Source organism: Buceros rhinoceros, unplaced genomic scaffold, assembly GCF_000710305.1.
Source record: "Buceros rhinoceros silvestris isolate BGI_N320 unplaced genomic scaffold, ASM71030v1 scaffold36460, whole genome shotgun sequence".
NCBI lineage: Eukaryota > Metazoa > Chordata > Aves > Bucerotiformes > Bucerotidae > Buceros > Buceros rhinoceros.
The window spans coordinates 10,254-37,819 of NW_010389640.1; the positions used below are offsets into that span (position 1 = coordinate 10,254).

The 27,566-nt window shown below is 38.9% G+C and overlaps 1 protein-coding gene across 2 annotated transcripts in view; it reads left to right on the top strand.

Annotated features, from left to right (window-relative positions):
• Positions 1-27,566, top strand: part of PRKCZ (protein kinase C, zeta) — a 41,735-nt gene that overhangs the window by 9,636 nt on the left and 4,533 nt on the right. The window contains exons 5-16 of one of the 2 annotated variants that reach the window (XM_010134983.1): positions 11,459-11,544; positions 14,407-14,538; positions 15,786-15,867; positions 16,525-16,577; positions 18,535-18,723; positions 20,090-20,187; positions 22,804-22,890; positions 23,546-23,681; positions 24,586-24,673; positions 25,323-25,442; positions 26,153-26,232; positions 26,778-26,867. In XM_010134983.1, coding sequence (XP_010133285.1) covers positions 11,459-11,544; positions 14,407-14,538; positions 15,786-15,867; positions 16,525-16,577; positions 18,535-18,723; positions 20,090-20,187; positions 22,804-22,890; positions 23,546-23,681; positions 24,586-24,673; positions 25,323-25,442; positions 26,153-26,232; positions 26,778-26,867 — 1,241 coding nt within the window. The remainder of the gene's footprint in view (positions 1-11,458; positions 11,545-14,406; positions 14,539-15,785; positions 15,868-16,524; positions 16,578-18,534; positions 18,724-20,089; positions 20,188-22,803; positions 22,891-23,545; positions 23,682-24,585; positions 24,674-25,322; positions 25,443-26,152; positions 26,233-26,777; positions 26,868-27,566) is intronic. The other variant, XM_010134991.1, reaches the window with a different exon arrangement.

The window sequence follows — 27,566 nt, forward strand, 5'->3', positions numbered from 1 at the left end:
TTGTGCGTAGGGATGTGTCTGAGAGACCTCTCAGAAATGCTGATAAAATTGCATTGAAAGGACCCTTGGGGGATGTATTTTAGGAGGAAAAGAACAGGAGAGTGAGTGATGCTGCTGCTCGTATTGGAGATTAATGAAAGAAATGTATCCAAAAAACCCTGACGGTACGTGTGCAGGGCCTGTTTATTGTAAGATTGCTGATAAAGATGAACGATTTAGAAGCATAATTTTCTATGGCCTTTTTGTTGAATTGTGTTTAGTCAATTGTCTTAGATGGATTTTTTTAATTGTGAAATACTTTGTTTTGAATTGAGGTTTACTTAGTTTGAAATACTGTTAGAATAAGCTGTGCTAGTAGACTTGTGCATTTTACATCTGAACAAATAGAAATGTTTGTTTAGTGTTAGAATTCACCTTGGATTTGGGTAGCTAGTGCTAACGGATTTTGGGGTTGTTTTGCTGTTGGCTTCATTAGAGGAATGCAGACTAGGAAACCTTTAAAGAATGAATATGTTTATAATGTGTATATACTTACAGCATGAGTATGCTGCTATGTTAATGTTTGTATTGTATTTCTGGCTGATTTTGATGCCTTTTTTAATGATTACACTGTGGTGTGGATGTCTCTTACGCTCTTTGTTTATCTGCTCAGTATTTTATCATTAGATGTTTGGACTTCATTTTCCCTAAGCCATCTTTCTTAAAGTCATCACAGGGTTGAGCGGAGTTATCTTACTAACCTAATTATTGTTGTGAGCTATCTTATTGTAAATGCACGTATTTGGTTTTGATTTATTCCTTGCTGGATACTACAAAATAGCTCTAAAAGGCTTCTTGCTACAGTAGTGTGGCCTGTAAATATTTTTCTAGCTCATAAGGCAGGTTTTTTCCCTTCGTTTGTTACTGTATTGGCAGCAGTGATTAGGTTATTCAGAGCACGTGAACCAATTTCATCCCCCAATGAAGAAAGGAACTATTGCGACCATAGAGACTATTCTGAAGACGTAGATTGGATTGCACTGGATAATTAGGCAATTTTGAAACTGCTAGTAACCCTCTCCTGGTGTAGTAATTGAACTGACAGAGGAGAAAACTGTACTGTTTTTAATGTAAGATATGTTGTTGCTTACGAATTGAAAATAGCTGTGTCATAGTTTCTCCAGAATACCTGAAATCTCTTCCTCTTAACTGTGCCACATTTTTCATATGTGTCACATCTGAAAATATACATGCAGATTATGAGGCAATGTAGATTATTGAAAACAGAATTGTAGTTAAAGGTCTGCTTTGCTTATAATCTTGTTGTGTTTTTAATTCTAGAATAATTTCTACGCTTTTCTTAGCTATGAAACATCCAGTGAAGGATAAAGAGCCATGCCTCCCTTCAGTATTTTCCCTTACTTCAAGATACTAGGTATCTTAGCAGATGTTTGTGTACCAATTCGTAAACTATGAACTAAAATACAGTGGAATAAGGACTGGATTAGTTTTTAAGGTGTCATAACAAACACCCTGTGTGTGTTGTTTTTTTTTTTTTATCATTATTTATTTCACACCCACCCTTTAGCTATTGCTCAGAATGTAGTATAACAATCCAGGAAAGATGTCGCCTGGTTTTAGAAAACTTCTCTTGTATTTTGTGTGGCTCCATTCCCCTGTATCTCTCGTACTTCCAATCTGTATCTGTCTTAAGTTGCTAAATCCACTTTTGATACACGGGCATTTGAGGTAAGTAAACTGACAAGATGGTGGTGAAGGTTTTTGTTTTTTGTTGGACTCAGTGGACAGCTGTAGCCTGCTAAGCCTTTGTTGGGCCTGTCTGTTCCAGTAGCTTGGAAGAGCTGTTTAATGTGTAACCTCTTAATGATATGGTTGAGATTAATTCTGTTTTATTATACTTGGGATTCTGTGCAATACTCCTTGAAATTAGTTGTTCTATGCAAGTTAGGCTTTTATTGTTGAACTGAGCAACAGAAGCCTGCAGGGCGGATAAATGGCCTCTTCAGCATCTTGCTTTTGGAGTTTTGAGTTGCTGAGTGAGAAACTAGATTTTGTGAGATTTCAAGTGCTGCCAGTTTGAACTGGAGAGGGCTTCAGAAGGGAACCTTGTAAGCCGAGGTAGTGAAAGCCGTGGGCATGCCACCAAAGACTTCTGTCAGTGCAGACCTGGATGGTAAATCTCTTGAAGTAAAAAAGCTGCAAACTTCAGGCATGCTGAAAGGGTGGGTTTCAGCAGAGGCATGTGAGTCCTAATGATTGATCACTGTCAGTGCAAGAGTTAAGCATTGAACAGACTGTGCAGTTCTGTCCTTAAACCACAGGGGGAAGGTAGTGACTTGGGTAGTGGGAAAACTAAACTGAGATTCTCAGTGTGGAGTAGAAAGCATCTCATTTGTAATTCTGAAGTTCTATTATTCTTATGCATTTGTAAGTGCTTGCCTTGAATGATTTGCTGGGGAAATACTGAAAAGGAAACCAGAAACTATCTGAAAGCAAAACTTCAACATTTTAGTACGGTGCTCTTTCCTGTTACAAGAACATGTCATTCTAATAATGCTGTTATATGCTGCTTCCAGTAATTTAGGTTATCATCTGCTTTTCTTCAGTAAAAGCAGATACAAGATGACCCCTGACTGGCACAAGACTTCATGGTCTTTACAACGTCAGCTCAGATAAAAACTCTTCTTACCTACAAGGATTGCAAAGAAGGGACAATGTCAGGCAGGAGGTGGTAAAACTGATAAACTATGCAGATTTTTTTCATTTAGCTACTGTCACTGAAGTTTAGTGATACTTCATACTGCTGCAAACTACTTGTGTGAGGTGTGAATGCTGTATCCATATAGGATGTGAAGAAGCTCAAAAGGTATAAAAAGGCAAATGAGGGAGTATCTCAGATTAGTTTTATTGCATGATAAAAACTGAGCACTGTTCATAGGACTCAATTGTAACATAATGAGAACAGATGTTGTATGTACTTAATTTCTGTTTGCTTTCCCCCTTGTGTGAGGCAGAATAAGGGACTGTCAGACTGAAAATTGATAGATCTGGAGAGTTAGTCCTGCTGCAAGGTAACGGTGTCCTCTGTCATAGCGAGGTGTTGCACACTTCTGCGTATAATATTAGCAGGCAACTGATTAAATTGGAAAGAATTCAGAGAAATACACTTGAGTCTGATTTCCTAGGGAAGATAAAGTACGCCTTTCGGAAGTAAAAGGTGAACGGGGTTTCTTTCGCTCAGCTAATGCTGGGATAATGTAAACATGGGGCAGGGAAGTGGAGCTGTTTGAGTGGATCATAAGCTGAAGTAACAGAACCATGCTGTGAAGGAAAACAGCTTGACTCAGGAAATGTGTCCTAGCACGGAGACTGTAGGAACCGAGTAATGGTTTCAAGGGCATCGTGAAGGCCACCTTATAAAAGCTTTATGAATTTCAAATAAATGTTAAATTCTTTTTGGATAGCCGGTGGGTTTTTTGAACAGTTTTCCATTTTTATGATGATGTAATCAAATAGGTGTTCATGCCTATCACTTGAGGGCAGATCAAGTAATTCCGTATACACTGGAAAAAAACATAGGAAATAACGAAGGGTAATGATCCTAAAAATAGGAACTCCCTGCTTTTCTTGAAAAGCAGGCATGAACAGCTCATGGTAAATGCATTGCCGAAGCTGGTGGGGGTTTGCTAGTTTTGACTTCAACTTCATTCTAAGGGTAGGTTCTGGATCATTCCAGTAGTTCTGTGATTATCAGCTTCATGTTCAGTAGCAGTTTGAAATACAAGTAGAACTGTACAGGTAACTATGAATAAGGGGAAAATCGGGTGTACAAATCGGGCCACAGCCAAATCTGTGGAAAGGTTTCAGTGCAAGAGTAAGACCAGGACTTCACTTAGAAAAAGGCAACTGATGAAATCTGGTACAGTTAGTTTAAAAGTCATGTATGGCACAGCTTAAGTGAAATCAGTCAACTGGCTCCTACAGGACAGGGTCGCTTAAAATGAAGTCTTCTGAAATGTTTTCTAGGGGTTTTTCACCTCTTTCAATTGCCAGTAGAGATGAATTAACTGTGCTCAAAGGATTGAAAATGTGTGGCGTCAAGCCTAGATTGAGAGTCCCCAGCAAGTCTTAAATCATGCAGGTTACTGATAACATAAAGTAGAACCAGGTCCCTGCAGGAGACTTCACTGGGTTGCTCCTCACTCCTTTGCTTGCCTTCGGCACTTCCAGAGTGTGTAGGAGATAGAGGCTATCTGTTACTTTCTTTTGGTTACAATAGGAAGTAGTGCTGCATGTAGGTGCTAAGGAGTTTGTTTTTAAAAATGTGGTCTGCAGAGTGGATGCAGAGGTAGATTGGAAAACATGAATCTGTTCTGCTTCAGTCATCTGGGCTTTGTTGCATTAAGTGCTTGCTAAATGCAAACTGCAGAGGTTTTATTGCAGTAAAATTTGTAAACGTGAAAAATGAGCAATAGGTGGCTAAAAATGTATCTAAATACAGTGCCAGATTATTAGTTCAGGTATGTAGAACACAGCTCAGGGGTCTCTTGAAAGAATGGAGCTTAAAGCTAAAAAAATACTTGATCTGCTGAAGTTATGTTGCTTAAATATTCAGAACTTCAGTTTGATCTACTTCAGTACTGAGTTAGGTAAATCAAAGAATTAAATATTTTAAGTACTGGTTCAGTACTCTTTCAGCTTGATTAAAAAAATTTTAATGCACATCTTCATGTTAATAGAACACAAAGTGGGGTTTTCATTGTAGTAAATTTTTAATGAAAGTGATTTTTATTTTGGGAGAATATATGATGCAGTCATCAGAAGCCTTTTGGGCTGTTATTAACAGTGCAATGCAAGCTTGGTTTTGTGGTGCACGTAACCACTGTGGTTTTATAAACAGAGGACAAACTACGCATCTTCAAAGGGTATAAAGTTTAAAATTGCATGAAGGCCAAGTTAGAGAAGGGAAAACTCGAACACTTTTTTCCTAAACAAAATGTTAATCACCTTTGGAAGGATGGATCTGCCACCAGTTGTCTTGCATCCTTTTTCATAACACGTTCTTTCAAATTATAGCAACAAGTACAGCATCATTTTATCCTGTGTTTGGGACAGGCTGCGAAATGTGTGTGTCAGCAAGAGGCTCTGAGGACAGAAAGGACTGTGACTGCTGGCACGCGCAGAGAGTCTGGCCACCAGGACACCTTCGCTTCTGGAGCAGTGTCCAGGAACAGAATTTAGCAAAGATTTCTTGACTAATGCTTGGTGTACTTTGTGATGTTATTTTCAAATATGTCTGATAAATTTCACATAAAATCATAAAATTCTGATCTCAGACTGCAAAATTAGGATCTTTATAGAAAAGCTACAACCCTTGCATGGAAAAAGGGGTTCGTGTTTTGAATTACTACTTCAACAATCAGTAGGAAAAAGCCTTGTGCTCTAATGAACTGTCTTGTGACACTAAAGGATAAATCCTTCAGCCACTTAAATATTTCAAGTTATATTATTTTTCCTATAAATCTACCGTCTTAAATTCTTGGGGGGCTTGGTTAAGAAGAGGTTTTACATAGTGCTATTACTTGGTGCAGTAATGCTATCATAGTTTGGTGATTAGTTCCAAAAAAATTAACTCTCCTTCCAAAGAAGATGAAAATTTAAGTTCGTTAGTGTATGCTTGAAAGATTACTTAAACTTCTGTGGACCCCATGTACAGGTCACTGTGTCGTTGTATATACAAAACAAATCAACGTTTTAAAGCAAATGACGGATGCATCGGATACCAAATCTGTTTTCACTTAATTGCTTTGACTAGACAATATCTGAGTAGACTCTGGGCTGTTAGTCACTGAGTTGTATTCTTAACAGCTGGTAGTGATTAGTTAGTAGATGGTTAGTCTCAAGTGAAAAGAGAATTCATGTTCTGAGACTGACCTCACAGTTGTGTTCTAGAATTCAGTATGGCAGTAAGGGGATCACCAGAGCTGGTTTGATTTCTCCACCAGGTGACTGGGAGAATCCTGCTCTTAGCCTGGTGTCATCCCACATTTATCCATCTTGGTGACGTTGCAGGTAGTTCAGCTGTTCCACCCTGACATGGCTGGCAGTCTTTAATGAATTGTCACCTGAGATGTAGATATGTGAAGTTGTGCAACCTTTCTCTGCTGAAGGTGACGTTCAGTTTTGCGTGAGGTTCAGGATTTAACTGTTCCTGTGCACTGCCCAACTTGTACGCGGGCCAGACAGGCTGCTTGAGCCATGGGACTTCCTGTGCTTGGCAGCCTAACCAAAACAACGACAGTCCTTACACTTGATGTTAAGGCAATCTGGATCAAGTGAAAATGTGGGTTTTCTATATCTTAAGAGATTTTTTAAGTCTTTTTTTTTTGTTTGCCAGAAACACTCCCAAGTTACCTAATGCATTTGCTATGATTGTGTTACATTTCCATAGCAATTTTCAAGAAAATTCTACTAACTGTTTGCTGCTGAATGTTTGATAGGTCTTTTAAAGTAGCTGATTATTTTCTTCTGCTCAAGGCTCCAGTTTGACAGCTGAAGTGACTACCTTGTGCGTTACCCAGTAGGATGCCTTGTTGTCTTCCACACTGGGAGTCTGAGGTGCATCTGAGCCCTCATCCACAATATTTTTCCAGTTGTTCAGTCCCTCTGATCACAAATAAAGGGAACTTAAGAACATCTTAAGTATTGTCTAAACATTTTATTTCTTATATTTCTGTGATTATAAGGTAGTACCACTGTTTTGTTTGAAAGTGAAAGCCTGTATTTTTAATAATAATATCTTTTAGATCCCTTTTGTTTCTTAATTTGCTCATGTATTTGAATGCAAGCAGTATCTTTAATGACAAGGCAATCTACATTTTCTAATTATCATTCATAATGAACTTTTTAACTTGGAGACCAGGGAAGAGGCATAGGCATTGAGCGGTGTGATTGACTTAAAGGGGCACACAGCATCGGTGCGGCAGAGGCTTCTTCAGAATGTGCCGTTAGCTCTGCTTCCTTTGGATGCCGTTGGCTTTGTCAGCGTAACTTACCACCTTGCAGTGGCACGGAGCCATTTTGACAGAAGGATGTGAATATGAGCACCCAGGAGATCATGCATGAGAAAACAGTGGGCACGGAGGACAGGTTTTCTTCCCAGCAGTCCTGAAGTGGGAGTCAGTTCACTCTGTTCTACGTCAGCGGGGAATAGGGCATTCAAACCATAGTACAGCTGTGCTGCCAGAAGTGCTGGGTAAAGAGCACTGTTCAGTGAGATACAGCTTTATTTCCTTGTCGGGTCTCCGCTGATGCTGTGTGGAGTACACTTCCTCTGTCATTATTGCTGTCTTAATTGTGCCTGGGCTGGGTTTTTTTTGTAATAGAGGATGATCTGACTTTGTAGTTAACTTTAGTGACTATGGAAAAAGAAGGGTGGGGATATGGTTCCTCAACTGCTAATCAATTTTAAATAAAATATAAAATGCTATCTTCTGACCATTTTAATAACTGCAAGAGATGAAAGCCCTTTACCTATATGTTAAACACTTTATTCTTTTCTCACTTCTGAAAAGGAAGAGCAACTGTACATAGCAGCTTTTTCGTAATAAAAAGAAGGGCCGATTAACATCCCATACAATGTCTGTCTGTTACATGCTTCAGAAGGCAGTTCTGTTGTTTCAGTTGAGCTGTTTGGGACATACTCAGTTTCACATCTGTTACAACACCATCAAAGTTCTTTAAAATTTACTTTTCCAAAACTTCTATTTTTACATGTAATTATCTTTGTTATCTTTTTATCTAATTCGGAAAATACCGATATCATTTTCCTACTTGAAATTCATGAGTTGGTTTTGAAAGAATGCTCACTTGTCTGCTCAGCAAAACATTAAAAGAACAAAACAAAAACTGGGCATTCTGGTACTGTCCAGCTGGCAGGAGATGTAATTGGCCTGTAAACAAGTTGCATTAATCTCTGAGAAGTGATTTGCAGCAATAACAAATTATCTCTGTGCTTTGGATAGTAAAAAAAATTATTATAGTTAGATCACATAAAATCAGACTATGTAAATTGAAAGGCAGAGGAAATTTCTTTTTGTGGCCATCTTACACCCATGAATGGCAGTAAACCCTGCTTCTCAGACAACTGGTGAGTTCTCTTACCTATTCTGGAAAATACAAGCATTTCTAAACTTCCAAATGGAAGAAAAAAAAAGCTATTTTGGGCTTGGTGCAGACAAGAAGAAAAATGCAACCCTAGGGTATGCCTTTGAAAATCCAATATTAAATATATTTACAGGGTTGATTGTGCATTACTGCTAGTGATGTAGTTGCACAGCTGGACAACAGAGGGAAGAATTGCACAACAGCAACAGGCACTTGTTTCATGCTGCTCTTTACATAATTTTGTTCCAGGCGTTCAGTCTGAGGTTTTTTATTTCCCTTGTAATCTGAACTTGAAAAACAGTCTCTCTTTTCCTCCAATTTTCCAGTCTTGTAGGTAAAGTTCAGTATGTTCATTGCAATTAAACTGTAGATTTGTGTTCCGCAATAAAAATCAGTTAACCCTGTTACAGCTTAATGTATTTTGAATTTTCCTCAAAGCTTGTTCTCATACAAAGTGAGTATTAAAAAAATTTTAAGCAAAGGCTTGTCTCTGACATCCACCAGAGAGGGAAAATGACTTTGTTTAATTAGGGTTATGATACCTCCTTCAGCCTCCAAGCAACTAAGTCAATCCTTAATGAGTTAACTGTGTACTGTAAAATAAATGAAAAAGAAGCCCTTTTCATTAGACACAGTAATTAAATACTCATGGTTTTGTGATGGCATTCTGTTTTCTAGATGGCTGCGATCAGTCATGGCTGTAAAAACTTGGTTTAGTTCTTGGTTATCAAGAATCACAGAAACACTTGTTTTATTCTGAGGTGTTGGAGCAGCATGTACCAAAACATGGTAAATTGTAGGGGTTTCTATTTTGAAAGCTATTCTATATTAAGTTCAGGTTTTGTGAGACTGTTGCCTAACAAGTATATGATAAAAACCCCTGTCTTGGATTTAATATTTATCATTAATTAGGGAAGTGACTTGCTCCTTTATTTATAGAATTCATCAGCACAAGCTGCTTGTTACCTTATTCCCTTAATATTCCTCCTGTCAGTGATAAGCTCATGTTCAGAACACAGATGTATTAGGTGCCCTCCATATGGTGCTTTGTCTAATGAATCAATTAGCTGTTTTGGAAAAAAATCCTTGTGAAGGTTTTTCCGTGTGGTGAAAAGTCATCCTGCAAGTGGTGGGACAGTTTTTCACTGATGTTTGTGTTTTGAGCGTATTTTAGGGAAAACCTTTGCACTGATTTTGCTAGGTTCTCATTTACATTTTCTTTGCGCTTAGGAAAAGCGGGAGGGGAGTTGTGGTGGTGGTGTTTACTTTAAAGTTTATATTTGGCAGATTTTTTGAAGAGCTTTTTGAGTAAAACGTAAGTGATACACCTCTATTCTAGTACCTGTATCTTTGCCACTCGTAAGGCGTGCAGTCTTTTGGCTTCTTTGAGAAGCTGGGTTTTTTCCAAATCATTAACAATTCATTTAATAGTGCAGTGTCTGCTTCAGATGCCTGCAAAGTAAACATTTGCACATGCAAATAGAGTAACATATGAACGCTTGCGGATTTGGCACTGTAGACTCGTGGAGTCACAGAAACTTCAATACTTTCATGTGTCTTGTTTTTGAAGGACAAAAATAGAGTATCTAAAATCAGACACAGCATTAAAATCAGTGTTCACACGTTGTATGTCAGTGACAGAGAAGCTGCAACTTTCTGAAAAGAGAAAAATAAAGCAATATGTCAGACCCTGTTAATGTGACAGGCAAGAAATGAGGATCACTTTACATTGACCAAATATAATCACTTGTTGTGAAACAGGGTTTTTTGGTTGCTGAACCCTTTTACCCAGGTACCAAAACCAGCACATGTGTGTGGCCATCCGTAAGTTATCGTGGAAGTGTGTATTTGACTGTTGCCTTCTCAGACAGTTATTTATACTTCTTGTGCTGCTTAGTTCTCTGTCCCCTGTGAGACTGCCATACTTACTAATTTTTCTGTTCGGAGTAGATGAAATATATTTTGTACAAGCTGCCAACCGCATTAAGTTGCGTTATAACTCATATACGGAATTTGTTTCTAAAAAGGCCTACGGTTAAAACCTTTATTGGAAAATCCTACTCCCCATGATACTGAAGATACCTTTAAAGTAATAATACTGCAAGAAGACTTAATCTTCATGTTTCTTTTCCAAGTAAGCGGATGTTATATCACTCTTAAAAACACTGGAAAGTAGTTTTCCTGGAAGTGTCTGAGAGGACGTGTCAGACTTGTCTCACTGTTTAAAATTTGCCTGTTGGTAAACTTTGAGAACTCCTGCTAGATTTGACTCTCTTGATAGGTGTAATTAGAAATCATTATTCAGCAGTGAAAATCTTGCCAAATGTGACTTTTTAAGAATTTTTTTAGCCACTTGATAACAGGAGTATGTTGTCAGTTCTAACATCACTGCTGAATTTTCTTCTTAACTCACCCCGCTGTTCTTCTCCTGTTGTGCTCCTTGCTCTGCCCAGTACCCACTTGTATTGCCTGCTCTGGAAAGCTCGTGGCTCTGCTTGTGTGGCAGGGGTTGGCTGTGTCACCATCACAGCTCTGTGCAGCTCTAAATAGGTCTGGTGCTGTACCACTTGGTATTAAATATCAATTTCTCTAAGTAGTCACACAAATACTGCAGATATGTATGTGAGAAGTGACAATCAACGTTCTTTGGAGTAGTTGCCAGGTACTGTTGTGTGGGGCCTCTTGAAAAGTCTGGCTTAAAGAGATTAAATGAGCTTTTGTTGTGTTTAGAATCTATTGGAAATAATTGCAGACCTGCACTTGAACCATATCCTTAACAGAAGAAATATTTTGGTAATGTTTAATGGCAAGATAAAAATGAGGTCAAATAATGTAACTCTGACTTGTAATGCCTTTAATCTTGCATGTCTAAAGCATTATTAGCACCAGACATCCTTTATGTGCCAACATCCTTTATGTGTTTGCATGTGAAGGTGTCATGGTGAGATCAGCATCATAATTTTACCAGCAGTAGCTGTTTCTTTAAGTTATCTGTCCCTCTCACCTGAGCTTGAAAAGCAAGCAGCCAGGAAACCGTAACAAGATTACGATCATGTGAGGAGAAGGAGATGGGATAGAGAAAAGGGAGAGGCAGTGGCGAAAGCACATCCTGCAGAAGCTGTCATTTATGGCTGCCTTTAAAAACAATAAAAAAACCCGGCAGGGATTTCTAGCTGTGCGTTCGTATGTAGAAAAGCAAGATTGGTTTAAGTCACAACGTGCTTAACAGAGTGTGTCTGGTGTTGTGGGGCTGGCATGCTGCTGCTTTACACCTTTTTAATTTCTTTCTTAGAATCGATCTACCGACGTGGAGCCAGAAGATGGAGGAAGCTGTACCGAGTGAATGGGCATTTGTTTCAAGCCAAACGGTTTAACAGAGTAAGTACTGTTGCATAAAATGTTGGGGTTTGGTAATGTTCTGTGGTAATTGTTTTCTCGGTCTGTGCTTTTTCTGTATTTGAGTGTTGAAAAGAAAGGGAAAGCAAGATGCTTATTCATGTGACTATCCGTGCAGTTATTCAGGTCATAACAATCAGAAAAACTTAAAAGACTTTGAATCTGGGATCGAGTTAATAATGTATGATTGGTGGAAATTACTTATTTTTAAAGTATCTAAAAAACCTGGTTTGTGACTATTTCAATGGATGCACCCTCAGAGCAGCTTTTCTCCTCTCTCCTCTTTATGTGATTTTGATGGTGTGTTAACATAATCTTCTACCTTCGCCCTTTTTGCTGTTGTTAAAGATGACAGCTCTTGCTGTTAGCTTCAACTGTTTTGAATCTGAAAACTACGTAATCTAATTAAGAAAAAAAATCTGGTTTATTGAGCTAAAATACAACTGTGTTAAGAGTCTGACTTAATCCACATAAGCAAGTGAATGTAGCTTTAAGGCTGAGACACCTCCTTCGCTTATCCCATCATGCTGAGGTAGTGCAGCAGATCCACAGCTGTAGTGTTCATACAAAACTGAGTACAGTGAGGTGAGTTAATTTTTTGATAAAGCAGTAACTTTTTTAAAATAAACCTTTTTCTAATGCTCCCCACCCCAAAACTGCATTGAAGGAAGGAAAAGCCCCTTAAAACTCAGTACCTTATCACTAGATACATGAAAAATACATCATATATCTGATTTATAAAATGAATTTGTATGATGTGGCGTGCCAGCTCATTTTTTTAATTTCCAGTATGAAACGTACACTTTTTCATGCTTATTTGATGTAGAGTTAAAACGTTTCTTTGAAACACTGTGAAGGCATACCTACCATGAGAGTAATCCCTGGTAGTTAATGATGTTTTAATTAAAATTGGGCAAACAGTGAATATACACATAAAGGTTTTGAGACCTTATTAGCATGCCCTTTGTCAGCAGTCCTAAACAAGATTCCTTTGATGTATCTCCCCGTACACCGATGAAATCATGTAAAGCTCGAACACAAACTGAAGTTAGTGAGGAAGGTGACATGAACTCTCAAATGTGCCATTGACATGTATCCATTAGTAACAGATTATGGTCATATATTTATTACTGAATTAGAGTCTGAATTCCCACGTTGACTGGACTTTTAAGACTGGAGTATTACCTTATGAATTAACTTCTTTTTCAGAATAACCTTTGAAAACTTTTTCAGGTAATTCTAGTAAATTAGCGCATGCAAGAATCTCAGCTTCAGTTGTGTTGAACATAACATCGAGGTTAACTCTCTGCATGGCTGTGTTTAGGAGGGGTATGAGGGGGATACCTGTGTTGCTGAAGGACTTTGGGAGCTGCCCCTGCATCTATTTTTCCCTTGCTTCCCAGTGTCTGACTGAAGTAAATGAGATTATTTTCTTGTATATCATTTCCAGGGCCTAAGACATTTTATTTAGTCTGAATGTTACTGCTGCCAAACCTATACAAGGATACTGAAGGCAGTCTGATGGGCCAGGGGTTTTGAGAGAAGGGGCTGTAGACATCCAAGGCTTCCTCCTTTATTAGGCAGGAGGGTTTTTTGGTGTTTTGTTTTGTTTTTTTCTTTTTCCTGGGCAATGCAGTGTGGGTTTCTCCAAGGAGGACTGGCTGTACAGATGAATGGGGTGTAGTTAAGTTTTATTTTCTGCAACTATCAAAGTATAAGAAGGGCAATACAGAAAATATTTTCTAAATGTGCCCTTCTGTGATTAATATTTCTCTTTTTCCTAATGCTACAAGTAAGGATTTATAGTAGCTTAACGCTTTGGGGCGGGACACCGTGTGTGATTCATTAGTCTGAGGATCTGAATAACCGCACTCTAACGTGCAGTTTGCTGGGAGGAACAGGCTCTCACTGTTCTGTGCTCCGGGGCAGTTGCAGAGTTCTGTCTGAGCCTGAAATGGGGGATGAGTGCAGGACTTCTTGTGCAGCTTGCGGAGTGACAGGCAATGTCTTGGCCTGTGGCGGTAATTACTGGAGAAAATTTGAAGGTAGGGAATAACGAGTAAGTCTTGTGCACTGCGTATAGGTATAGATGGGTGACTTGCTGGCTCGCCAGGATCTCAGGGCTGCTCTTTGGCACTTTGGGTAAAGTGGATAAAATGACCGCAGCGCACATACACTGGAAAGATTATTTAAAGCCCTGCCCTGCTAAAGTCAGCAGTAGAATGTCTGACTTCTTAATTTGTCCTCACTTGGATTTCATTTATTCAGATGCCGTTTTCTTGTATAAAAAAGGCATTTTATAGTTTTGATACTACGTGGTGCGACCAGTAGAGGTTTTACATCAGCCTTGATAAAGAATTTTAATTATGCAAAGTTTCTACTGATGTTCTACCACTGATAAAGTATATAGGTGCAGATATAAAACATTCTTCATGTTGTCAGCTTGTCTTTGGTAACATTTTCTGCCACTGCTTTCCAAAGCAGTTAATTTTGGTGCTTTTTATGCATAATTGTATAGTGTAAATTCCTGTGTCAGTTTTGTGTAACCTGTGTCAGAACCTGAAATATAAAATACACTTTTTGTCTAAGAGTGACTTGCTTATCTGAGACTGTAGTGTGTGCCATATGCTGGAGAGATTTTCTTAACATTCATTAAAGGACTGCATTTAGCTGAAGTCTAGGTGTGAAGTGTAACCATCGGTTACACTTTGGAATATTCTAAAAGAATTATTGACCATCTCTTAGGAGGTGACTAGGATGGGTTCTTGCTGCTAGGTGACTACTCACCTGCAGAAAGGAATTGGAATTTATGATTGAATTGATAATATGCGTTTTGGCTTTTAGAGAGCGTATTGTGGCCAGTGCAGTGAAAGGATATGGGGTCTCGGAAGGCAAGGCTACAAGTGTATCAACTGCAAACTGCTGGTCCATAAACGTTGTCATATACTTGTTCCACTGACCTGCAAAAGGCATATGGTAAGTTTGCGTTCTGGGTAAGGCTAAGATGTTCTGCTGTGTCCGGCGTTGCTGGCTGTGGATGTACATCCCATGTAATTAAACGCTGTGCACTGCTGTAGACTTGTAGCACTGGATGGTATTTGCTTTCAGGGTCTGAAGTGCCTGTGGAGGAGGAACCTTTGGATTGGGAGCATCAGAGGCAGAGTGAGAAAACAAAGTGATATAAGTATGAGCAAGCTTGAGTTTGACTTCTCCAGTAGACCTGTGTTACAGAGAGATCAAGAGTTGCCATTGACAATCATGGCATTTGTTCCTTTCAGCCCATGGGAATGGGCTTAGCCATTTCTTTTAACCATGGGAATGCTTTAAGAACTAAAGCACTTGAGTGGGGTTTTTTTGTGCTACTGCTTGCAAAAACGCTTGTTGCTTCCATGTTCTGGCCATCGCAGGTTTTCCAGTACTGTCCTCACCCTCTCCGTTTCCCTTGTGGTCCAGTGGGAGCACTAGTGTCTTTTGTAGTCTTTAAGCATTACTCCGTATCCAAATTTATCCCTTCCCCATGCTCTGAATCACAGACTATAACCAGTATCTCACTAGCTGTGGCATCATGGTTTTTTAACTCAAAACTTAAACAGTATTTTTCTGTATTGGCATTGCATATGTAAAGGCATCTGGTGCCTTGACATTACCAGATTCTTTGCCAGTTCATTTGTGCATGTTGCTATACCTACCGGAATAGTCCTACAGGTCTCATCGAGTGGTGAATGAGACCAGTGTCCAAATATACTATACAACTCTTTGGTGTAGTGACATTTACCAGTTTGTGCGATGTCCTTTTATAACGAGGAACAATTCCTGTTTTATAAACAGGAAAGGAATCGCCGGTTCTCTGAATCGAGCGTGTCCCGTCATGCTGAAGTGTTTACTCTGTTGCAGTTCCATGGGAAACAGGCTCCGAAGTCTCAAATAGAATTAAAGTTTGAACCTTGCAATAAAATACACTATGTTAATTTTAGAAGACGGTTGAGGGGCTGTTGTTGTGGAGAATGGTTGACATGGCATTTAGGCTTTTGGTAGGCTGGTTGCGTAATGCATTACAAAATGGTAATATTGGGAAATGCTTGTCAAAATCAAGCCAGTTTTCATTCTGGAAGGTACAAGTGTCAGGTTCTCCTTGTATTGTAGTTACCTGGCCAGACATACTCACTTCTAAGGGACTGCATAAAGCAGCAGTTTTTACCTATATAACTTCTGGTTTTTGCCAGGATTCGGTCATGCCTTCCCAGGAACCTCAGTTAGATGATAAAAACGATGAAGCTGACCTCCCTTCAGAAGAAACCGATGGAAGTGAGTACTTTCTTGTTAAGTTGGAATTCATGTGTTTCCTCATGAGGAGGCCCAGTTTCCACTCTACCTATTGGGATTTTTTAAAGTTTACTTTGGATTAGCTGTAGTTTAGTTCCATGGACTAAGGGCTCCTTAGGGACTCAATTACAGGAAATGTCCTTCTGAAGCGTATCATCTGCTTGAGTTTCCTCCTCAGTTCCAGTGCTCTGAAACCATTCCGGGATGTGAAGTTAATCACGGAGCGATTGGCAACAATATATTTCCTACTTAAGACAAACAAACCTGCCCTTCAGAGCCAGACTATGATGCTCATATAAATGCACCCTCAGACTTGAACTATTTCTTAATTCTGTGTGATTTAGAGTAGTCTTTCTAGGTTAATATTTCGGATGGTTTAACCTGCCTTATTTTAAGAGCCCACTTATCATACCTGTTCTCCAGAATGGCTCTGGCCTTTGTCAGATGCTATAATGAGCTCGAAGGTTCATTGATTAATTTCTTATGGTCTCAGAGGCGGTTGTTTCTGCAGTGCCTGTAAGATTTGCTGTCAGGATTTCAAAAATAAAATGGAAAAATTCGATCAACTGTCCATAGTGTTTAGAGCAAACTGCTGGCCCTAAATGACTAAATCATCTTTCTGTTTGATTTCTTGTCCAGTTTCCTACATTCCTTCAAACCGGAAACATGACAGCATTAAAGATGACTCTGAGGTATGTTTTAAAAATATTTTTGTAATTCACATTTACACGCTCTTAATCATACGACTTTTTATAAAATAGGTATTTTTTCCTATTTTTTCTGCTGTCTTTTAAACAAAGAAGTCTGAGTTTTCTTTCTGAAATTTGATGAATTTTTTTAGAGTATTTTTGTTGTATTTTTCAGATTTCTTCCCTATACAACTCTTGTTATCCCAGTCATGGTGTGAGGAAGACTTTTTTCTTCCATTTGTGTTGGAACAGTGATTTAGCAGAGGGTTTGACTTCATTGGCCCTTGCAACACATGGTGGCTCTGCCATTGTCCCGTCTCCCCTCTAATGGCTGTGCACCCTGTGTTGCCCTTGGGCTGCCTCTGCAGGCTGCTATTATGCAAGTTAGTTCGGTCTGATAATACATTAACTATCCAGCTCTCTGATGTGTTTCATATAATACCTAATAATTCATAGGCAGTTCCTGGGGAAATACAAGTAGAATAACATACACTTAAACTGTTTTTCAGCTCTTTTGTAGACAATCTGACACAATCTCTGCATACCAAGAGTGTAATTCCTTTAAAGCAGTTTGAAAATTCCCAATACGCTTTAGTTCTAAAGGACTTCAAGACATTTCTTTTAAAAATGCTTCTGGCATATTTCAAATAAACAGGACGCACTCTGCAGCACACTCAGTGTCATATCCCAGTTCTAGCAAGCCTGCACCTTTTTTCCTCTGCTTCCACTACAATACCTGTCACTGCCATTATTTCCCACTTGAGTGGTTCCTGCCCTTGGGTAAGTGACTGCCGTCTCTTCAGTCACATGTCTTTAGATTTTATCTCAAATTCGGAGGAAAAAAAGGTATAAATTTAAAATGTCAAGAGAATTTTATTTGCTGCCTAGAGTTGCTGAATTCTGTCATGGTTAGTGCTCAGGTAGATACTGTTTAAGTTGTAATAGGTGCTGTTTGCTCAACTGTCCTGAATTACACTGCTCTGATTTTCCTACCTTTCCTCTGAACTGTACTTAAGTAATTTAAGGTATCTTAGAGAGAGGAAGCAGCATTCTGGGAGCTTTGTTGCCTAGAATCTTTAAGCTCAGAGCAATCTCTTTTAATAGCAGTCAATCCTAGATCAGGATTCTTTATATAAATACTTTCCATAGTTCAGCAGAATGCTGATCTGTCTACAAGTACAGTAGTATGAGGTCAGATAAAAATAGGCCACACAAGTATGTCAAAGCATTGTATATATTCTTAAAACATGAAATGTCGAAGTACCCGCTGCATTCGTCTAGTTCAGCTGCTTGATCTTCAGTCTCTTGTGTTCTAATTCCAGCAGTTAAGATAATTTGTCTCTTTTAAAATAATGGATTTTAAAACGTTCTTCATAATGGAATATTTTCTGCAAATTCTCATATTTGATAGATTGGCACCTGCTTCTCTATGTTCCCAGATGTTTGTTGGAAATCTTAGTTTTCATTAAAACTGTAGTGAACTTAATACAGAAAGCTATTACCTAGGCTGAAACCAAGACAGGTATATTCCTTAGCAAATTATTGTTTCCTTATCCGTTGTCGGGTTTGGTAGCCTTTATTAATTTCCACTATGGTATCTGTCAGAATATGAAAGATGCTCTTCACTTAGTGCAGAGGGTAATTCTGCATGGCCTGTGGTTCAAGAACTGGAACAAAACCTCATTTCTCAAGGCATTGACTTCTATTTTCCAGGAAAGAATATTTAAATGATCGATTGAACCAACTACTGCCTTGAAAAACACAGGAACTTTTAGTAAGAGCAAAACCAGTCCTAACCAACCGTTTCTAGACAACCGTGTTTGTAATCAGCAGTTCAGATCTGTGTGCCACTGACAGTGGCAAGCAAACTCAGCAAATGCTGTCCAGTGGCGAACGACCTCTCTGCTTTAATAGCTGCTTGTTAGGAAAATGTCTTCTGTTTCTGTTTCTTTTTATACAGGATATCAAACCAGTCATTGATGGAATGGATGGAATTAAGATTTCTCAGGGGCTTGGACTACAGGACTTTGATTTAATCAGAGTTATTGGACGTGGAAGTTATGCCAAAGTTCTTTTAGTTCGGTTAAAAAAGAATGATCAAATTTATGCTATGAAAGTAGTGAAAAAAGAATTGGTCCATGATGATGAGGTAAAAGTCCGTGTTAATTGCATTCTGTTATGTATTGTAAAAACTTCATATGCTTTGACAAAACACGCTCCACTAAGAAAGCAGCTGAGGTTTTAGACAACATTCTGTACAGACGTTTTGCTGACTTTTGAGCTCACTTGACATCAGGTGTCTGCATGAAGCACCAGGATGAAATCTGAGAGAAATGTCCCTTGTATTAACAACAGTGATTATTAGTAGTATTAGAATGCATGTGAAAAATATTCCAACCTGGATGTGCTCATCTGTTAGTGATGGAATAAATAGGGTGGAATTTTGGCACTTAATTTTGAAAGAAAACAAAGGTTTTTTTTTCCCACGCAAAGAATGTAGCTTCAAAATATTTCAGAATAGAAGCTGCAACTGTGGTCTTGCAGTTATAGCACTGTGCAAGGATTCTGGAATATCTTTTTTCCATGGGTTTTTAAAAAAAAAAAATTGCACTAATCCATTTGAGGTCACTATGGTTTAAGTGGTGACACTTCTTGATTTCCTTTGAGGCTTCATTTTCACTGTCCTTGACAGGAAGCCCTGGTTTCTCAGTGTCTGTCTTGGTTGTCTCCAGACTGGTTGGAAAGCTGGAAGTATCTGTTTGGAACTTTTGGAAACTTTTTAGAACAGTTCTATTCCTAGTTTGCTGGCAGGATACTGAGCATTTACAGGTAGAACGTGAAGAGTGAGTATCTCCTGCTAAAACCAGTTGTCCGAAGGTTTAGATCTTGGATGGTTATGTGAAAACTGATTAAATCCTTGGATGTCATGGATCTGAATTCTGCAGTAATATGCTAGTATCATTCTGATTTTCCTAGGTTTTTATTACATGGTATTGCACTGGGTATTCAAGACTTCTCCCTTTTGAAATACTAAAGGTCATCTGCGATACTGCTAAGAATTATTTTGGTGGGACAAAGTTGCATGGAATTAATTTTGAGCTTTCAGATGAGAAAATGAAGTCCAGTTTATTTAAACCTTTTAAATACTGGAGATTCACATTGCTTGTGTTACTGGCATGAGTTGCTTCAGCAGCCTTAGAATCATTTGCCTCAGAATAAATTGAATTTATTTCTATGAAGCAGTATGAGCAGAGTATCAAGTATTGCAGATGTATGGTATTTTTCAATGGCTTAAATTTCGTACAGACCTTTCTAAATGGCTAAAACTTCTGAATATATAATTGAGTTTAAATGCTCTATAACTTCTTCCAGATTTTAGGGGATTTTGGCTTTCTGAAGAACATGTAACAATGATGGTCTGTGTAAGGGCACCTAGATGTTCACAACTTCTTTTCTGGGAATACCCGCAGTGGTTATCCAGCAGGAGTTCTGATTGTTCAATTACTCTATTTCAGGATATTGATTGGGTACAGACAGAGAAACATGTGTTTGAACAGGCATCCAGTAACCCATTCCTAGTTGGTTTACATTCATGCTTTCAAACAACAAGTCGGTAAGAAAGATCTGAAATTATTGTGTTTTGAAAACCTTGATCATTGTACTAACTGCTTCTCATAAAGCAAACATAACCACTGCCATCACACGGTCAGGAGTCCTGGAAGGCAGCGTTAGTGTCGTCAGGAATTCGCTGCTGCAGCAAAGCCAGTGCTAGCCGGGTGGCTCAGCCAGGGCAGTGTGGAGAAGGCAGGGTCAGCAGGTCTGAAAGGAGAGGGTGAGTGAGCACCAGCAGGAGCTGTGTGCTGTTGTCCTGAGCCCAGGCTGCGTGGCTTCAGGGCCAGGAGGATGCTAGCAGGGTAAAACAGAGCTTTGTGAGTTCACAGTCCCTGAAGCTGCTGAGGAGGGCTGGATCGGTTCTCAGAGAGCCAGGCTGTAGTTCTCCACTCCGCAAAACAGCGTAAGAGTTGGATTGCTCGGTAACAGTAGTTCTTGATTATAGCTTAAAAACCTACATGTGTATGAAGTATTTTTTACCTATGAGGCTTATAAGCCCTTAGTGCATATTGATGAGCGATGTGATTTTTATTTGAGAAAGTGCATAATAAACTCTTAGCTACTTTGAAATACTAATTTTTTTTATCCCTGTGTGCACAATCCGAAGTGGATTATTTGCTGCTTATTTTGCAACTGGAATATGAAGAAAATCAAGAACTTTTCATGCCCGTGCTTGTGTGTGTCACTGGAGAATTTGGATTGGGGAGGGGGGTTGTGGTTTGTGTTTTTGGTTTTCACAGGCACCTGTTTACTGTTAGTTACCCTTTTATAATGCCTGGTGCCACATCTACCGTAACGTGGTGTAGAGTGCAGACAGACTTAAGAGGTCCTCATGGATTATCTACTCATTTATCCTTAAGAGTAATCGCCTGCTCATTGCAGCATGTGTTACCAGTTCTCAGAACAGCCACACGCTTGTACCACTTCTTCAGTAGCCAGACTTTCAACTCCGTAACAGTTATAGTCACAGGAAATAGCATCGGTCCAGATGCTAGCGAGGCTTGTTTTATTATTGTAATGAAATACATGCCTTGGGCTTGCCCAGAATTGCTAGATAAGTGTCTACTGAGGATGGCACCAATCTGAAACCTCCATCCTGCCAAATCATTGGTGTTTGAGTAAATCCTTCTCAAACCAGCAAGGACTAAGAGTATTTACACAGTTACGTGCTTGAATGTGACTTGCCACAAGGAACTTTAAATTGCAGGTTCTGAGTGGTGATGGAACATTGGAAGCTTCTAAATGGGATAGTTGAAAGCAAGAAGTATCAGGAATGCTGCAGTAAAATGCTCATGGCAATGTTATCTACTTTATTTATTGTTCATTTAACTTTAATGGAGTATTTGTTCTTGTGGGGAGGCTGCTGAAAGACTTGCAAGCTGGGTTGTGTCCAATAATTTTTCCTGGTTTACCCTTTAAACAATTAAAGAGTTAAACTTAAAGTGAAGAATCCTTTTCAAAGGCAAGATAAAAATCATTTTTAATTGTTCCTGGTTAGAATGGTCTGAGAGACTGGAGGATGTCTTCCAAACGGAATGTTTTCCAGTGCGTGGATCTGTGGAAAGAAATTTTCAACTCAGGGAAAATTAGGTGTCTAGTGAAATACAGCCTCCTGGGGCAGCCAGAACCTTCACAGAAACTCTCGCTCAGCGTGTTTTTATCGTGTAGGTCTCTCTGACCTTGGCAGCATTTCTCTGATCATATTTTTCCAAGGATGAAACCTCTTGTGCAGACTGTAATAGAAATCTTTTTATATAGCTGCTTCCACCTGTATTTCCTTCCCCTACTGACTTTTGTTTTGGGAAGACTGTTTCAAAACCTTGTTCTATAGAGGAACTAAAAAGCCTTAATGCTGCAGCTTGGCTATTAAAGAACAGTATTTACAAGCAGGGTAACAATCTAATTATTACATCAGGGTATATCTGCCAGATTTAATAAGGAAGGTTTGAATGTAAAGTGACGCATCTTTTGAAGTATTTTTAAGTGTTAAAACCTTTATTTTAAACAATAAGTGTTGTTTCAGGCAGGCTTATTCAGTCAGATGTTGTTCAAAGCAGTGCACTCACTGAGCAAATCTTACACTGTGGAATTGTTTCATAAAAGTCAAATGCATCAAAGTCTTTGAATAAGAGAAAGTCATGTTAATCTGCTGTTACTTTTTTCAAAAGAATGACAACTTTACTTTTTTTGTGCCATGTGTCATCTTCAAGCATGCCTCTGTGGTTTTGCTGTTGTTCCGATGTGATTTTTAACGAAGTCTATATCTCTTTATGTGCTATGGGGGTTTTTCGTGCCTGTCGCCAAGCAAGTACCTCATTAAATTAGGAAATGCTGTTGTCTTCTGTACTGTTTAAATAGTTCTGCAGATTTCATACCGAATAGTAGCCTGTTACATGCAGCTGCCTCTCCTTTACCTTTAGTCTGTCATTTAAATAAAGGATGTGATCCTACTTCTTATGGATCAGATAAGTACCGTCTTGTCTTCTCGTGGTTTCTGTAACTAAGAAATCTAGAGGTATCATGAGAAGAAATGAAAATGGCTCAGATTGGAAGGATAAAAATAGTTTTATTTGTGAGCGTTTCCTTGGAATCCATTAATTGTATTATATACTTTCAGATTGTTTCTTGTCATAGAGTATGTAAATGGGGGAGATCTTATGTTTCATATGCAACGGCAAAGGAAACTTCCGGAAGAACATGCAAGGTATTTACTAACACTGATACAGCGGGTTTCTTGTGTAGTGCTTCTTTAACGTAGTGTAAAACACTTTCCAAACTATTCCGTAAAAGACTATGAATAGCAAAGCAAGAATAAAAGGTTGATTAAGTTTAGAGTGTACTGCCCTGGGAAGAAACGTATTTTTTTCTCTAAAGAAAGCATTCAGTAAGTAGTAACAGTTATTGCTATTCACTTTTGTTTATTCCTTCATGTTTAGGTAATGCTTCTTTGACCTGTTGATAGACGATGTAACTATTCTACTTACGTTGCTCTTAAGTTGAATTAATATAGTGTTGGTAGGAGGAAACGACTTTGCACTACGTGAAGTCTCATTGTAATCCTTAAGCTGAAAATACAGATCTTCTGTGTCCTATCTGGAATTTTCAGAAAAAATACTGAGGAGAAAGAATAAATATTTTTCTTAATTAGTAGAATGAAAAAAGTAATTCCCTATATTTAATTTAAGAGTGGTTTTATAAAATGAGATCAGTGTCCTTATGATTAAATGTAGCTTGGTTTTGGTATACTGTTGATAGATGAAGGCTGACTGTAGAGGGATATTTTAAGAGCAGATGTTTTAATTGCAGCAGGTTTTGTACAATCCTAGCGCTAATATGAATTCTCTCCTTTTCAATTTCAGGTTTTATGCTGCTGAAATTTGTATTGCTCTAAACTTCCTACATGAAAGAGGCATAATCTACAGAGATTTAAAACTAGACAATGTTCTTTTAGATGCAGAGGGTCACATCAAATTAACAGATTATGGCATGTGCAAGGTAGGGTTTTTCTTGCCTTTCTTTCGTCACTTTGTCCTTCAGTAGCGTATCTCTCTGGTGATGCTTTTTAAGTCAAATACTGCATCATCCAGTGGTATTTAGAGAAAACTGGAAAATCTACCCTTGCCTTATTGCTAGCAAGAAAACGTCAATAGAAAGTACAGCAAATAGGAAGTTGAAATGCCAGACGGGGCTGAAGTGGTTGTAATCTGATGAGAATTCTGCTGTCCTCTAGAGCTATTGATTTGACCTGAAGTCTCCTTGTTACTGCTGTGTGGTTTCTGGCTAGTATGTGAAATGAGATTCGAGTCCAGTCTGGTTCTTGGCGAGAATAAGTTTCTGAAGCCAGAATGCAACTGGCATTGTCTTAGTTTTTGAAAGAGCCTGAGGATTGAGTGTAAAATACTAATTTAGTTTGTTTCAGAACATGCCTCAGGTATGTTGTGTTGATGCAATTGAGAAAGGCTTGTCCCGTTCCCTGCATAGAATAGATCTCACACCAATTTCTAAGACCGCTGGACTAGAAAGTTTCTCCACTGTCCAAGAGCACAGGTCATGGAATGCAGCAGTTACGAAGTTTGATTCTTTCAGTCCTAAAAGCAGTGTTTTTTTTTCCCCAACACCTGTTTGGAAAGGACTTCCAAATTGGTTTCCCTCTGTTTTTTTCAAATGTGTCTGTCAATAGGAAGCAAAATGTTACTTCAAATGTGCTATGACTCAGTTTTAATGCATTGAAGATAAGCTGTAAAGTCATAAGCCAGCTTTGAATGCTAGGGGTATTTATTTTGCTTTAGCATTGCCTTTTTTTGAACGGAATATCTTTAGACCCCCCGAGTAACTTGGCTTTATAAGGGAGATTCCCAGAAGGTCAGCTTTTAATTTATTAAATGGTTTGTGCACTTAGGAAGGTTTGGGCCCTGGTGACACTACAAGCACTTTCTGTGGGACACCAAATTATATTGCACCAGAGATCCTCAGAGGAGAAGAATATGGTAAGCTGTGACTAAACAATTTGTAGTTAAAATAAATCACAAAGCAAAGTTCTAGTTGTAGGTTGGTTCAAATACTATTGTTTTTTAGACTTACTCACCTTTGTGCCATTATGTGCTGAGAAATTTTAATTGTATGGTTTATTGTTTTCTGAAATGATATGGTTATTTTGTTTTCTTTTGCAATCATTCATTTCAGCTTCTTTTAAATCATACTTTGCCTGAAAATAAGTGTTTAAATGATACCATAGCAACACCAAGTCCATTCCTTGAAGAACTTGACATCCCAGCCCCTATTGTCCTCTAGACGAGGTTAGAGAATGGTGTAACACAGTTAGATAAGTTAAGATACTAAAATGTGCAACTTCTATAAAAGAAAACCTGAGAATTTTCGGCTTAAATGCACTGGAGTTTTGTCGAAGCAGCGCTGTCTGGCAGCCACCCGCAGACTCCTGCACAGGTTAGTGTGATCCCAATTCAGAAAACTCCCTCAGATCTCATCCGGTGGTGGTGTAAGTGGCGGCGTCTGTGGCTTCGGTGGAAGTGGTGAGTTTGGGTACTTTGCAGAACCAGGCCATTAATCTTCCTTTATGTGAGAGAATGCCCGAATTCACGGAGTGCTGGCTGAAATCTGCTCTGCAAACACTTCCAGGGTTCAGTGTGGACTGGTGGGCTCTGGGTGTGCTCATGTTTGAAATGATGGCAGGAAGGTCTCCGTTTGATATTATTACTGACAATCCAGACATGAACACTGAAGATTACCTCTTCCAAGGTACAGTCATTTTGGTACTTGCTTTTTTTTTTTTTTTTTCATTCTTGGGGGAGATATAATGAAATTTAGATGTTCCTGTAGGACAGTTAGGGTTTCTTTTTCCATTGTTATCCCACAGCTACTGTAGATAAAGGGCCCAAGTATTTCCACCCCTTCATCCCAGGAATTTATTTTGTTGAATTAAATAAAATAAAATGGTCTGGAATTAGAAAGTTGTCTTCAGACACTAAAATATTCTTTGAAAACATCCACAGTTGAGAAATACCAGACAGGGTTGGATGGAACGGTGTCTGCGGTAGAAGGAAGTCCAAAGACCAGGAATGAATTTTAAAGTTCTGTGCTCTGGGAGAGGACCTTCCTTGACAGAAATGTATCAGCCCGTAGTCTTGCTCCAGATAACTTTTAATAATGTTTACTTCTGATGGAGCTGATGTAACTTTTTTTACCAGCATGTGACCACTTAGGTCTAGTGTTTAGTGAATCTTTCTAAACAAAAGCAGTAATACTTGCTGTATCTGCTGGGTGAATTGTGAAGCTCCTACTCCCTAAGATGCAGAACCATTCTTTAAATTAGTTCCTGCAATTACGTAACAATCTGCCAGATTTTTCCAAATGGTAACACCTCATTTAAATAATACGGTATTTGTATTGAAATCATGGTCAGTGGCATAAACCAAAAACCAATATTGCTGTTTTTAAACCTCTAACAGTTATTCTTGAGAAGCCAATCCGGATTCCAAGGTTTCTTTCTGTCAAGGCTTCCCATGTGTTAAAAGGATTTTTAAACAAGGTAAATAACATTCTCTTATTTTTAGCATCTAAGATCTGGAAGTCAGAGCTTCCTGTTGAAAGCAATACAGTTAAGAAGTTAATCTGCTTACTGCTCGGGAAATCTATAAAACCTTGGTATCCTGTATGTTAAAAAACCCGTGCTTCTTAGTTGCTAATTTACTGAGGGAATTCCACAGCACAGACCTGATCTAAAGGCAGGCAGCTAGCTGAAAAAAACCCCTACAGGTTTGTTTATAAACTCTCCTCTGTAATACTCGTTTAATGTAATTGGAATCCATAGAACCATTATCATTTCTAATGGAGAAAAGGGTATGAATTATACTTTATCAAATCTTTTTGTTTTAAAAGTTGTGAAATAGCATTTTAAAATAAAATTTCAAACAAACTTCTTAAAAGAACGGGAATCCCTTGGGAGCTATACTATGTTCATCTCAGCAGCACTGTCGGAGCACTGGGAGATACTGGAGTCGGGCGTGCGAGCTTTGGGGAGCACGGGCTGTAAGGCCTTAGAGGATGTAACCCAAGTTTCTGTGTTTTCTGCAGGATCCCAAAGAAAGGCTGGGCTGCCAGCTGCAGACAGGATTTTCTGATATCAAGTCTCACACGTTTTTCCGCAGCATAGACTGGGATCTGGTAAAAATAATTCTTCTGTTTCTATGTGCTCCAAAGGAGTAGATTCTTGTGGTTTAGTAACTGTGTACGTATGGAACAGCCCCATTAAAGCCAGCGAAAATCAATTTTGTATGGAAGCTGGTTTGCTCTCACCAGGTGATGGCGAAGCAAGTTTACTTTTGTGACCGAAAATCTAGCTTGCTTCGAAACTGGTTACAACTATCACTTTGAAAATATATGGTGAGGTTTTAAAAACTTATTAAAGCATTGGTGGAACCATTTATTCCTTGGTTTCTATTTGTAGGTTCTGTGACCTCATGTGCTGGGCTCTGCTGCTATGACACTTCACTCAGCACTCACACGAGGTGCCTGCAGTCGTGGTGGGAAGGGCTGCACGCATTTCCAGTGTCAGGACTTGGCGCCTTGCTGTTCTGGGAGGTCACTTCATATAGTCCTATTATTAAACACTTTGTGCTTCGCTGGAGAAGGAGGTGTGGCCTAGCATCCCAAAAGGGACTCTTTGCTGTTCCTGGTGATTAGAAACCTTTCTGCCTTAACAGGAGGGTTAGTAGTTGGTTAGCACAGCCAACAGACTGGGTGAAATGTCATGAAATCAGTTCGGAAACTTACGAGGTGCTTCAGACACAGGAAGCATTTGTAATCTACTTGTACACTAAAAAGGGCTGAATTTACAAATTACATCTTTTTTTTTAATCAGCA